At 39.5% G+C, this 15059-nt stretch overlaps 1 protein-coding gene across 4 annotated transcripts in view; it reads right to left on the reverse strand.

The window, feature by feature from the left end:
• Nucleotides 1–1590: 1590 nt before the first annotated feature.
• HSDL2 (hydroxysteroid dehydrogenase like 2) overlaps nucleotides 1591–15059 on the reverse strand; it is a 74782-nt gene continuing 61313 nt past the window's right edge. For 3 of the 4 annotated variants that reach the window (XM_008062202.2, XM_021714551.1, XM_008062204.1), the window contains 2 exons: nucleotides 12519–12647; nucleotides 1595–1908 (listed from right to left, as the gene is read on the reverse strand). In XM_008062202.2, the coding sequence (XP_008060393.1) occupies nucleotides 1796–1908; nucleotides 12519–12647 (242 nt within the window). In that variant the 3' untranslated portion in view covers nucleotides 1595–1795. Of the gene's footprint in view, nucleotides 1909–12518; nucleotides 12648–15059 lie in introns of all 4 variants that reach the window. The other variant, XM_008062201.1, reaches the window with a different exon arrangement.

Here is a 15059-nt window from a genome sequence, read left to right on the forward strand (position 1 = left end):
CTTGCAAGGCCAATCAACATAAGACTGCCTGAGGAGACAAGCAGCCGTTGAAAGATAAAAGTGGCTTCAATCTCCAGGGACCTACCTATCCTCACACTTTCCTCCCAGACTGCCTCCATAATATTTCAGGGCCGGATGGTCAGGGGAATTTTTTTTGGGACAGCGTCTACTGTAAAACCTAAGAATGGTATCTGAAATCTTTTTCAGATTCTGTGTATGGAAGACCTGAACTTCCCAGGCCCAGAGCACCAGGAATTCTCTACCGGTCACAGAACCCCAAGAAGACAGTCTCAACACCCCCCATGACATTATCAATCAATCAGCAGCCCGTCCCTAAGCTGGCCAAATATCCCTTAAGAAATCTTATCCTCTGAATCTTCAGGGAGGCGAATTTGAGTGATTTCTCCCACACTTCTCACTTAGCTGCTGTGTGATATTAAAGTATTTCTCCATTATAATAGCTGTATCAGTTTTGGTTTTTCTGGGCAGTGGGCATAAGAACCCAGCTTATCTATAGCATTTCCTCTGTGCACACATCCCTGGTAGCTCATCTTATGTCCAAAAGTCCTTTTTCTATAAGAGCCCACCCTAATGGCCTCATTGAGGTGTAATTACCTCATTTAAAGGTCTCATCTACAAATGCAATTGTACAGTTCAGCCCATACCAACCATCTATCCTAAGGTTCTTATTTCAAAACACTGTGGCCAAATGCAGACTTCTGGGGAGAAAATTATTTTATTTTAGGACAGAGGTGCACAGTTCAGCCCATACCAACCATCTATCCTAAGGTTCTTATTTCAAAACACTGTGGCCAAATGCAGACTTCTGGGGAGAAAATTATTTTATTTTAGGACATTTTAAACATACTTTTAAGTAGGATACATACTGCACTACATACTGAATGACATTAATAATATTTTCCTATAGATAATTATACCTGGAAAGCTAGTTAACAAAATTTTAAAAATATTATTTCTTAGCCAGGCTCGGTGGCTCAGCCTGTAATCCCGCGCCTTTGGGAGGCTGAGGTGAGTGGATTGCCTGAGCCCGCGGGTTCGAGACCCGCCTGGGCAACTTGGCAAGACCTCATCTCTACAATAAATCAAAAAATTAGCCGGGCGTGGTAGCGCGCGCCTGTAATTCCATCTACTCGGAAGGCTGAGGCGGAAGGATCGCCGGAGCCCAGCAGGCAAGGCTGCGGTGGCCAGGAGCGGCTACTGCACTCCAGTCTGGGTGACAGAGTGAGACTCCAACTCAAAAAAAAAAAAAAATTATTTCTTTAGTCTTTGCAAGTAGTAATTATTAAGTAGTTTTTGTGATTTTTGTGAAATGCACTGTAGAAGATTTTCTTTAAAATAAGTATATAAAACTTCAAAGCATCATTAGGATTTTCATTAGTATACAAGTCAAAACTAAAAATTTTAAGACAGACTAGTTTCATTTTACAAGAGAAGAAGATTTGAAAAGAGCTGATTTTACTGCTTGACCCTGACTGGTTGCTCATAATACTTTTCCTGATAGAAGACAGTGAATGAGATATAAGGCTCAGAGGACAAACCCCTCAAAATATAAGAAGCATACTGTCTTATAATTCTACTTAATGAAGCCTATGTTTGATTAGCTAGCTGTTATAATTACAATTTAAAGTCCTTTAGATACAGAAATTCTACTTTTTCCAGAACAGACATGCATATCCTTCTACTACAATTGGGAGAAAAACAAGTATTAGATTTTAACTGTTGAGCTCTTTTATTTTTTTGAGTCTAACAGTCAACATATATTTTTTCTTTTCCTTCACAGTCTGGCATTCATTTGATTCATTAGCTTCTCCAATTTGATTGCTAGGGCCATGTTTCCTTTAATCTTCAATTTTCCAGACATGAATGCCATTGTTGGTTTTAGTTTCCCTAAAATGAGAAAATGAGAAAAGGAGAGAGGGAAAAGCAACCATTAGTGCCCTTAGGGATATACTCCTACAAGAACATGCATTATAAAAAGAATCTCCCTGAGTTCTGTAAATCTCTGACAACATTTTACATCAGTATCTTGGGAATTCCAATTTGTAGACGTAAATGTTAACAATATCTTATAACAGATAACATAAAACAACAATCAGCAAAAGATTATAGCAAGTCTTTTTACACTAAAAAGATTTTTATATGCTAAAGGATGCATGGCCCTCAAATGAGTTCTAGTAAACAAATACCATCTATTTTAGTTATTGTTCCAATTTATTACATAGTTCATTAAACTTTTAACATTTCAAGTTTAAGTTCAAAATATCAATGTAATGAATAAAATAACCTTAAGAAATGGTCATTACAAGTATAGTGTCTGGGCACAAGTATGTGTTAACATTGTTTTAAACCACAGAAATGCCTGGGTATTTAAACATGTGAGCATTAAAATAGAGTTGTAGCTAATAACACTATATAATAAATATGAGCTTCATGGAGAGAGAGAACTTTGGTTTCATTTGCTACTCGTATTTCAGTATGGGGTCTGTCACACAGTATAATTAATGAGGAAACTGAGACTCAGAGAAGATTTTGACTTACCCATAGTCACGCAGCTTGTATGAAGCAGTGTGGCAATTCAAAGCCAGGTATGTTGACCTCATTTATGATTTTTCTGTCTTACATTATGCTAACTTATATGTAGCTCATATCTCCCAGAAGGCACAATATGTATCTGGTGTATTAATAACCACTCTCCCTGCCCCCATGTCACACACAGGTTCTTTGTAGAGAAAGTGTATGAGTTATTATAATAAATAGATATGTGTGTAAAATGATTTCATTATATATTACAATGCAATAATAATAGAAATAGAGTGCACAATAAATGTAATGCATTTGAATCATCCTGAAACCATCCTCCGATCCCCCAGTCTGTGGAAAAATTGTCTGCCGTGAAACTGGTCCCTGATGCCAAAAAGGTGAGGGACCACTGCTTGAATGCATCCTTTCTAATGAAACTACTGGATAATGTGTGCTACTAACATGAAGATGTAAACCAAAAAAGACACAGAATCCAGGAAACAGAAGATTCAATGCAGGAGAGAGTTAAAGAAATTAGGACAACAGCTGTGTTGCAGGCTTAATGAGCTACTGGTTTAGATTGTAACATGAAGATGAAGGGGTCCAGGAAAAAAGTGAACTGACATGTTCTGTTACATTTGACAAAGTAGAAAACTGCATCAAGAGGCTGTGGGAAAATTATAGGAAGACTTTGCCAAGGGTCATGAACTGAATGTTGGTATCCCCCCCAAACTTCCTTTCTTGAAGCTCTTACCCCCAGTGTATAGGGAGATGTGGCCTTGGGGAAGTAATTTAGTTTAGAAGAAACAATGAGAATAGAGCCCAAGTGATGGGATTAGTGCCCGTATAAGAAAATGAAGAGAAGGCCAGGTTCGGTGGCTCAGCCTATAATACCAGAACATTGGGAGGCTGAGGCGAGTGGACTGCCTGAGCCCGAGGGTTCGAGACCAGCTCCAGCAACTTGGTAACACCTCGTCTCTACAATAAACAAAAAATTAGCCGGGTGTGGTAGCATGCGCCTATAGTTCCAGCTACTTGGAAGGCTGAGGCAGGATTGCCTGAGCCCAGCATGTCGACGCTAAGGTGGCTATGAGCGTGCCACTGCACTCCACCTTGGGCAACGGAGTGAGACTCCAACTCAAAAAAAAAAAAAAAAAGAAAGAAAGAAAATGAAGACAAACAGTTCAGTGGTGTTTAAGTTCAGTTACAATGTTATGTGCTACTACCACCTCTATTTAGTTCCAAAATATTTTCATCACCCCAAAATGAAAAACTCCAGGGATTTAGCATTTGCAGTTTACCCTCTCTCCACATCCTTGGTGACCACCAATCAGCTTTCAGTGTCTATGGATGTACCTAATCTAGCTGTTTCATATAAAATGATTCATATAATATGTGAATATGATCTTTTGTGTCTCGCTGTTTTCATTCAGCATGTTTTCATCCATGTTGCAGCATGCATCAGTACTTCATTCCTTTTTATGGCTGAATAATATTCCAATGCATGTTTGTACCACAATTTGTCTTTCTAGTCATCCCTTAACTTAATGGACATTTGGGATATTTCCACCTTTTGGCTGTTGTGTATAGGTGTTGCTGTAAATATGCATGTATATATACTTCTTTGAGAGCCTGTTTTCAGTTATTTTGAGTATATGTTTAGGAGCAGAAATGCTAGGTAATTCTAGATCATATGGTAATTAATTATATATATCTATAGCTACCACCTGATCCTCAGCAAAGGTGCTAAGACCATTCAGTAGGAGAAAGAACAGTGTATAACACAGATGGTGCTGGGATAACTGGATGTCCACAAATAAAATAATGAAGTTGGACTCCCCAAATCATACTATATAGAAAAAATCAAATCAAAATGGAAAAGAGGTCTAAATGTAAGACCTAAAACTAAAAACTCTTAGATGAAAATAAGGGGTAAATCTTCATAACCTTGATTTGGCAAAGAATTCTTAGGTATTACACTAAACGCATAAACAACAAAAATAAATAAGATGGAATTTGTCAAAGTTTAAAACTTATGTGCTTCAAAATATATCATCAAGAAAGTGAAAAGACAATCCACCAAAAAAGGGAAGACATGCTTGCAAATCATGTGTGATAAGAAACATACCTGTAAATACATAATTCTTAAAACTTAATAATAAAAAGGCAAATAACACAATTAAAAAATGAACAAAGGACTTGAATGGACATTTCTCTAAGGAAGATATACTTGTGACCAAAGAGTACGTAAAAAAAATGTTCAATACCAATATTCATTAGGGAAATGCACATCAAAACAAGATACCACATCACATCCACTAGGACGGTGATAAAAAAAAAAAAACTGAAAAAATAACAAGTGTTTGATGAAGGCAAAGCTCTGGAGAAGTAGAAATCTTTATACACTGCTGGTGGGAATGTAAATGGTGTAGCCACTATGAAAAACAATTTAGCCAGGTGTAGTGGCTCACACCTGTGATTCCAGCACTTTGGGAGGTGGAGGCAAGAGGTGGAGGTGGTTGCAGGCCTCGGCAACTTGGCGAGCCCTTGTCTCTACAATAAATCAAAAAATTAGCTGGGCACGGTGGCGCACACATGTAGTTCCAGCTACTTGGAAGGCTGAGGCAGAAGGATTACCTGAGCCCAACAGGTTAACGCTGCAGTGGCTGTGAGCTTGCCACTGCACTCCAGCCTCGGCGACAGAGTGAGACGGTCATTCAAAAGGAAAGAAAAACAGTTTGTCAAATCTTTGCAAAGTCAAACATAAAATTATATTATGACCTAGCAATTCTACTCCTAGGTAGATAGGCAAGAGGAATGAAAACATATGTCCACACAGCCACTTGTGTATGAGTGTTAAGTGAAACATTATTCACAATAGCCAAACAGTAGGAACAACCTAACTGTCCATCAGTGGATGAATGGATCCAATGGATGAATTAATTGTAGCATATCCATACAATGGAATATTACTCAGCCATAAAAATAAATGAGGTACTGATACATGTTATAGCTTGGACGAACCTCAAAAACATTGTTAAGTGAAAGAAGCTAAAGCAAAGAGTCACATATTGTTTGATTCCATTTATATGAAATATCTAAAATATGCAAATCAGTAGAGAGAAAAAGCAGATTAGTGGTTGCCAGCAGAAGCAGGAATGAGGAGGGCTTACGTAAATGGCACAGGTGTTCTTCTGGGGTAATGACAAGTTTTGAAACTAGGGAGAACTGGTGTTGAATAGCATTGTGAATACATTAAGTGTCACTGAATTGTACACTGATTAACTGTATATTTTGAGAGTTTCATCACAATTGTTTTTAAAAAGGAAATGAAGTACTAATACATGCTACAATAAGGATGAAACTTGAAAATGTTATGCCAAGTGAAGGAAGCATTTCACCAAAAAAATCCCATACTATGTGATTTAGTTCATAGAAAAGTCAGGAATAGAGAAAACTACAGAAATGGCAAGGCAATTAGTGGTTACTTAGAGTTGAAGGTGGAGTTACAGAGTGATATGGGTTATGCTAGCTAATGGGTGGGGGGTTTCTTTGTGAGGTGATAAAAATATTCTTAAAGCAACAGATGCAAAAACCACTGAATTATATACTCTATTATTTTTTTGAGTTGGAGTCTCACTCTGTCACCTAGACTGGAGTGCAGTGGTCGCTCCCGGCCACCGCAGCCTTGACCTGCTAGGCTCCGGCGATCCTTCTGCCTCAGCCTTCCGAGTAGCTGGAACTACAGGCACGCGCTACCACACCCGGCTCATTTTTTTTTATTTATTGTAGAGATGAGGTCTCGCCAAGTTGCCCAGGTGGGTCTTGAACCCGCGGGGTCAGGCAATCCACTCACTTCAGCCTCCCAAAGGCGCGGGATTACAGGCTGAGCCACTGAGCCCGGCTGAATTATATACTTTAAATGAATGAAATTAGTATATTAATTATATCTCAATGAAGCTTTTACAAAAAAAAGCTATTGACACACAAAAAGAAATTGGATTATTAATTTAAAATCTTCCCCCCAAAATACCCAGCTCCAAATAGCTTCACTGGCTAATTCACAGGATACAAAATCAATACACAAAAATTAGGTATGTTTATGTATACCAGCAACAGGCAATTTAAAAATAAAATTAAGACAAAAATTTCACTTACAATAGTATACAAAAGGATAAAATATTTATGGGAAAAAGCATGAAGCATAACAGGAAAGAATAATAGGTAGACTTTATCAAAACAAAAACATTTGTAATGCAAAAGATACTATCAAGAAAATGAAAAGACAAGCCACAGACTGGGAGAAAATATTTGCAAGCCACATATCTGATAAAGAACATGCAATCAGAATTTATGAAGAATCTTACAACTCAATAATAAAAGGCAATCTCTATTTCTTATAACTCAATAATAAAGACAACTCAATTAAAAATGAGCAAGGGGGCTGGGTGCAATGGCTCACGCCTATAATCTCAGTACTTTGGGAGGCTGAGTTGAGAGGATTGCCTGAGTCCGCGAGTTTGAAACTAGCCTGGGCAACTTGGTGAGACCTCATCTCTACAAGAAATTTAAAAATTTGCTGGGCATGGTGGCATGCGCCTGTAGTTCCAGCCACTTGGAAGGCTGAGGTGGAAGGATCAACTGAGCCCAGCAGGTCGAGGCTACAGTGCCACTGAACGTGCCACTGCACTCCAGCCTGGATGACAGAATGAGACTCCAACTCAAAAAAAAAAAAAAAAAAAAAAAAAGAGCAAAGGCTCTGAATAGACAGGTCACTGAATATAAATAGCTATCAAACACAAACACTGGGTGCAGTGGCTCACATCAATAATCCTAGCACGTTGGGAGGTGGAGGCAAGAGGACTGCCTAAGCCCACAGGCTCGAGACCAGCCTGGGCAACATTGTGAGACCTTGTCTCTACAGTAAGTCAAAAAATTAGCCGGGCGTGGTGGTGTACACCTGTAGTTCCATTTACTTGGAAGGCTGAAGCAGAAGGATTGCCTGAAACCTGATAGGAATGTAAAAATGGTGCAGCCACTTTAGCAAACAGTTTGGTAGTTTCTTCAAAAATCTACCAAACAAATATCAATTTACCATATGACCCAATAAGTCCAGTTTTAGGAATCTGCCCAAGAGAAATGAAAACATACATCTATGCAAATATATGTATAAGATTGTTCATAGCAGCATTATTAATAATAGCCCAAGAGTTGAAACAATCCAAATGTCCATCTGGTGAGTGGACGAACAATATGTGGTTTATCCATACAATGGAATACTATTCAGCAATAAAAAAGAAATGAACTGCTTATACCAGCTATAACATATAGATGAATGAATCTCAAAAGTCTTATGCTAAGTGAAAGAAAAAAGCTAGATGCAAAAGACTATATACTGTGTGATACCATTCACATGAAATATCCAGAAATATCAAATCTATAGAGACAAAAAGCAAATTAGCGTTTGGGCAGCTGGGGGCTTAGGAGTGGAAATAGAATCAATTGCAAAGAGACATGAGAGAATTTTCTGGTGAGATAAAGATGTTCTCAAACTGGATTATAATGATGGTTGTGCAACTACAAATTTACTAAATAAAAAGTACTCTTAAATGGTGAATTTTATCATATGTAAATGATACTTAGACAATACTGCTTTAAAACGTTTAAAAACCAGCTATTAACAATATTATAAAATAATATATACGTAAGTATGATTATATATATGTATTGTATATATATCTCTCTCATTAGGCAAAGTAACCTTACTTAATTTATTTTATTTCTGTAATACTGCTTTACCATATAGTGGCCTCTACTGGCCAAAAGGAGAGTTTGATTATTTTGTTACTACTTGCTTTAAATTTTTACATTTATAATGTATCCACAACATAAATCGGGAATAAAAACAGTTATGATTTCCTAAAAGATAATTCTTATGATATAAGGTCTAAATTGTGCCTATTTAATGGAAAGCAGATTGGATAAACAGTAAGAATGAAAGAACATGAGTCAGGACATGTTCTTTTGAGTAACAGACATGAGTCGGTTACTCAAAGTCTGAGTAACATAATGAGACCCCATCTCTATAAAAAAAAAAAAAGAAAAGAAAAAAATTCTGCTGGACAGTCCAGGGAGAAAAGAAAAAGAAAAAAGAAAGACCATAAGAAACACATAAAGTTGGAGCCTGTAATCCCACGCCTTTGGGAGGCTGAGGTGAGTGGACTATCTGAGTCCGTGGGTTCGAGACCCGTCTGGGCAACTTGGTGAGACCTCATCTCTACAATAAATCAAAAACTAGCTGGGCGTGGTAGCGCCTGTAGTTCCAGCTACTTGGAAGGCTAAGGCGGAAGGATCGCCGGAGCCCAGCAGGTCAAGGCTGTGGTGGCCGGGAGTGGCCACTGCACTCCAGTCTGGGCAACAGAGTGAGACTCCAACTCAAAAAAAAAAAAAAAAAAGGAAGAAGAAGTCCATAAACTTACTTGCACCCGATCTAAACTGTACCTATAAAATACACCTCATGGCTGGATGTGGTAGGCTCACACCTGTAATCCCAATACTTTGAGAGGCAGAGATGAGAGGATTGCCTCAGCTCAAGTGTTCGAGACCAGCCTGGGCAATTTGGCAAGACCTCTTCTCTACAATAAATTTAAAAATTAGCCAGGTGTGGGTGGCATGGGCTATGGCTCCAGCTACTTGAAAGGCTGAGGTAGAAGGATCACTTGAGCCCAGCAGATTGAGGCTGCGGTGGCCATGAGCATGCTACTGCACTTTAGCCTGGGTGACAGAGTGGGACTCCACCCTACCAAAAAAAATACCTCAAGAGAATAACTTATGTTTTTAAAAAATAATACAACTGGCCAGGCACAGTGGTTCACACCTATAATCCCAGCATTTTGGGAGGCTGAGGTGAGAGGATTGCCTGAGCCCATGGGTTCAAGATCAGCTTGGGCAACTTGGTAAGATCTCATCTCTACAATAAATCAAAAAATTCGCTGGGCGTGGTGGCGTATGCCTGTAGTTCTAGCTACTTGGAAGGCTGAATCAGAAGGATCGCCTGAGCCCAGTGGGTCGAGGCTGCAGTGGCCGTGAGCATGCCTGCCACTGCACTCCAGCCTGCACTCACCCAACAATAGAGTGAGACTCCAACTCAAAAAAAAAAAAAAAAAAAGAAAAAAAAATACAACTGACTGACCTCCCCCAGTCAATCTAAGAGCCCATTCATAGAAAAATCAGTGGTAAGACTAAAAGGATGGACTGAAAGTGGGAAGCCATTTTTGTCTTGTTCCTAAACCCTAACACAATGATGGAAAAGTAGAAACTGTGTCCTGGAGGAATACATTCTTTAGGTAAAGATTAACTTTGCCAACTTTGTCTTTCTAGAAACTCAAAAATCTCTCAAGTATGACCAGTATCAGCCCATTGTATAACTTCCTGTGGGTAGTGAGATCTGTGACTCGGTAACTGGTGACCAGGACCTCCCTCAGGGTCTCCAAGACATCTGCAAGCAGTCAACAAGGAAGTCATGGCAGTCATGTCTACCTGATTATAACATGTCCAGGGGAAAGGATTTAAGCCGGGGCTGGGGGGGGGAGCAGCGCTACATTGCCACACTCATCTAGAGTGCCAGCCCTCTTCCCATCTGTGGGAAGTGATCTCTTTCTTAAATAAATCTTTTCTTCTTTCACCTCTTTGTGTGTTGCAAATCTTTGCATTACTTGGATCTCTGGTTACCAACGCGTACTTCCAGCACACTGGCTCCAGCGGTGCTGTACCCCTCTGCATCCATCCATCCACCTTCACCCTCTCCGTACCCTAACAAAAACTATTATTTCAAGTTCATGCTACAGAAGCAAAATGTAAATGAAAGAAGTCACTTGATTTTTTTTAAACTTAGGACAGCAAAATAGTATAATAAATAGGAGCATGAACTTTGGAGTTAGCTTGGCTTCAAGTCCTTGCTCCATGTACTCAAAATAACTTGTTGGATTTATTATTGAATTCATCAAAGCCTTAGTCTCTACTGCTATAAAATGGAGAAAGCATTTCATCTGAAAGGATTACTGGAAAGACTGCTTAACCTATAACAGTCATACAATAAATATTATACATAATTACTGTCATTTCAGTTTAGACATTGACAATACATTTTTATTTTAAATAGCCTTTAAGTTTAAATATATACTTATAAAAATCAGATTTACCAAACATTTATTGAGCATTTATTATATGTGTCCAAAGAACTGTGTTCAAGCTCTACGGGAGAAATAGTTGTTGAAACACTTAGAAAACTATTAAAAATGATTACACTATTTATAACATGGAAACATGTTATAATGTACTAAGTGAAAAAGGTTACCAGATTAACAGTGTGATCCGTTTTTATAATCACACATGTATATTTGTATACATTCATACATAAAAACAAATACACACATATATGATACTAAACCAAATTAACTGATGGTCATCTTTTAGTGGTGTGATAAAAATAATTTTATTTTCTTTTTTCTTAAGTGTATTTTAAAATTTTTATATGATGAGCATTTTACATTACTAAAAAAAGGGAAAAGTTGAAGAAACTTTGATCATTAGTACATCATATACAGATTGGCTCAGATAGAATGTAGGCAATTAACATTCTGGATTAGAATTGGAAAGACTTAGAGGGCACAGAATACACTGTGTTCCTGTTTATAAGGATTAAAACAGAACAAAGTATGAATAACATTTATAATTCATTATATGAAAGACTCTTTAGATCAGAATGTTAGAATGCTTTAGTTTAAAATGCCGCTTCTTTTTTAGGATTTGTGTTAATTAACTTACAGTTTGGTACTGTTCTAAGAGTAGAAAAGAGAAAATTACCCTTAGAATTTTTCTGGCACAGTTAGAGGTAAATGGGCAGAATAGAAAATCATGCAAAAGAGTCTCTGGGTTAAGGACTCCACACAAAGCAGGGTCACTGGGCCATGGCAAAGGGCCAATATCTGTTTTCTATTACAACAGCTGGCAAGACTGAAGCATGACCTTACTCTCAATAAGCCAGGGACCACGATGTTATTGGAAATATATCTTAATCCAGCTAATATAATGAAGCCCACCTAGGAGTCTCTTTGGCTTATCTCTCTATTCCCAACATTTCTCAGTCATGGAAAAAGAAATTTTGACATTTCCAAATTTGTTGAATGAGAGAAAAGTGGCAATAGAGTTAACAGTAAGAATGGCCTACAGCCGGGCTCGGTGGCTCAGCCTGTAATCCCGCGCCTTTGGGAGGCTGAGGTGAGTGGATTGCCTGAGCCTGCAGGTTCGAGACCCGCCTGGGCGGCGAGACCTCATCTCTACAATAAATCAAAAAATCAGCTGGGCTTGGTAGTGCATGCCTGTAATTCCGGCTACTAGGAAGGTTGAGGTGGAAGGATTGCCAGAGCCCAGCAGGTCGGCTGCGGTGGCCGGGAGTAGCCACTGCACTCCAGTCTCGGTGATAGAGTGAGACTCCAACTCAAAAAAAAAAAAAGAATGGCCTGGCTGAGTGTGGTGGCTAACGCCTGTAATCCCAGCAATTTGGGAGGCCGAGGTGAGAGGATTGCCTGAGCCCACGGATTTGAGACCAGCCTGGGCAACTTGGCGAGACCTCATCTTTACAATAAATCAAAAAATTAGCTGCGCGTGGTGGCGTATGCCTGTAGTTTCAGCTCTTTGGCAGGCGGAGGCGGAAGGATGACTTGAGCCCAGTAGGTCAAGGCTGCAGTGGCCATGAGCATGCCAATGCATTCCAGCCTGGGTGACAGAGTGAGACTCCAACTCAAAAAAAAAAAGAATGGCCTTTCCTGAACTACATGTTCTTCAACATAAATAGCTGCTAAGATTCCACAGCTACAAACATTTGCAAGTCTTGATTATTTAGAAAGGAATAAAATAAAATGTCAAAACTAAACCTTTCCTGAATAATAGGTTAGCTAATAAAATTAAAAACTCACCTGAAAACATTTTTACAAAATCATCAGTAGACATACTCATCACCACATCCGCCTGATCAGAAGGTTCTCCATATCCGACATTCCCACCCTTGCTTTTTAGATCAAGAAACCACGTGCCACCATCTTCACCTTATATAGACATAAATATGTGGAAATAAATGCCAAAGAAGCCTGACTCTGTAATTTAATCATTTCACAATTAGAATCATCTTACAAAATGCTGTTCCCAGCTTAAAATCCCTAGACCACTATCAATCAAATTTAGCAAATATTTATTAAGCATTTATTATGCTCCAGGTACTGTGCTAGGCTATGAGGACTCTTCAATAAGCAAGAAAAACATGAGGTTCTTCTCACACCAGATGAAGTGGAAGGTGATGTGAGAACATTATTAATAAAGGGTCAGGGTACCCGGAGTAGTAAAGTTCAGAAAGACAGAAAGAATAGTGATTACTGTGGACTAGGGATGGGAGATGAGAATTGTTGTTTAATGGGTACAGAGATTTAGCTGTGATGATGAAAAAGTTCTGGAGATGGATTATAGTGATGGTTGCACAACAGTGTAAATGTACCTAATGCTTCTGAATTGCAGACTTAGGTAAGGCTAAAATGACAAATTTTATATTATACATCTTTTACCACAATTAAAAATCAAATTTAAAAAAGTGTCGGCCAGGTGCAGTGGCTCAAGTGGTGCACTTTGGGAGGCTGAGACGAGAGGACTGTCTGGACCCAAGGGTTCAACTTGGTGAGACCTCGTCTCTATAATATTTCAAAAAAAATTAGCTGGGCATGGTAGCATGCGCCTGTAGCTCCAACTACTTGGCAGGCTGAGGCAGGATCCCCTGAGCCCAGCAGGTCGACACTGGGGTGGCCATGAGTGTACCACTACACTCCAGCCTGGGTGATGGAGTGAGACTCTGACTCAAAAAAAAAAAAAAATGTCATGAAAGTCCAGTTGAATCTGAGATTTTCACGTTAAGTAAGAATTAGCTAGATGGACAAGGAGGAGGGAAAATATTTCAGGCAATGGGAATAGGATATGTAAAAAAGCCAGAATGAAGAGTGTAGTATGTGTAAGGAACTGAAAAAAACGTGGTAGGACTGGAAAGTAGAATGGGGGTGGGGGGTAACATCAGATGGGCTCGTGAGGCCGTCTAGATCTGGGCACATGGAGCATGTAAAGGAATTAGTGACTTCATCCTTCTAGACGCAACATGGAAAGAAGATGACATAAGGTTTGCATTTTAAACAGATTGCCTTATCTGCAGTGTAAATAAAATATTGGAGAGGGATCAAGAAGGTGCAGAAAGTTAGAAAGAATGGTACTGGGGTAGTTCAGGAGCTAGGGGGTGCATGTTTGGATCAGGATCGTGGCAAGTGTTTTTTTTTTATTTTTTTGAGAGAGGGGGCACATTTGAGACAGAATTTCACAGCAGAGATGCAAGGCTAGGTAACTGATTGAGTATGAAGAAGAAAAGGTGGAAAGGATATACAAGAATGATTTACTAGTTTTTGACTTGGAAAATTGGGTAAATGTAGGGGTTTTTTTTTAGTTTAGTTTTTTTTTTTTTGTTTTTTTTTTTTTTGAGTTGGAGTCTCACTCTGTCGCCCAGACTGGAGTGCAGTGGCCTCTACCGGCCACCGCAGCCTCGACCTGCAGGGCTCCGGTGATCCTTCTGCCTCAGCCTTCCAAGTAGCCAGAATTACAGGCATGTGCTACCATGCCCGGCTGATTTAGATTTGTTTTTAACGGAGAGAGGACCGCTGAAGAATAGCAGTGAATGGTGGCAAAGGCAGGTGTTGGGAATGGTGAGCTGTTCTGGACATTTTCAGACTGCATTATCATCATGACAGTCAAGGAAAAATGTCAAATGAAATCTGACTAAGCTAAAAATAGAGACACACAATTAATCAGTTCATATGGTCATTGAAGCCATGTGAATGGCTAGAGTTTCCTAGAAAAGTCTGTAGAGTGTCAAGAGTGCTAAGGCTGTGATCTGAAGAACATCGTTTAAGGGAAGGATAGAAAGGCATCTAGCAAAGGACGAGGTGTGCTCTCAGACAGAAAAGCAAAACATGGAGGCTGCTATGAAGGATCAAGGAAGGAGGATTTCCAGATGAAAGTAGTGGTCAACAGCATCAAATGCTGCAGAGTGGTCACAAGGGAGTAATGACACTCCCACAGGTGACCAGGAAGTCCCCAGGGACCTGATGAAAGCAAATTCTGCAGAATGGAGAGAAGAATGATATCAGAGGTGAGTACGTTCAGGAGAGTGAGTAGCAGATGAAAATAAGTTTGGCTGTGAAAGAGAGAAAAAAGACGGGGCATGTGGTTTATCATTGTTGTTATATACTCTTAAAGATAGCAGAGAAGCCGGGCTCGGTGGCTCAGCCTGCAATCCTGCGCCTTTGGGAGGCTGAGGTGAGTGGATTACCTGAGCCTGCGGGTTCGAGACCCGCCTGGGCAGCGAGACCTCATCTCTACATAATCAAAAAATCAGCCGGGCGTGTAGCGCATGCCTGTATTCCGGCTACTTG

The sequence above is a fragment of the Carlito syrichta genome, unplaced genomic scaffold (genome assembly GCF_000164805.1).
Source record: "Carlito syrichta isolate Samal-C Ts95f unplaced genomic scaffold, Tarsius_syrichta-2.0.1 Scaffold305663, whole genome shotgun sequence".
NCBI classification, from domain to species: Eukaryota; Metazoa; Chordata; class Mammalia; order Primates; family Tarsiidae; genus Carlito; species Carlito syrichta.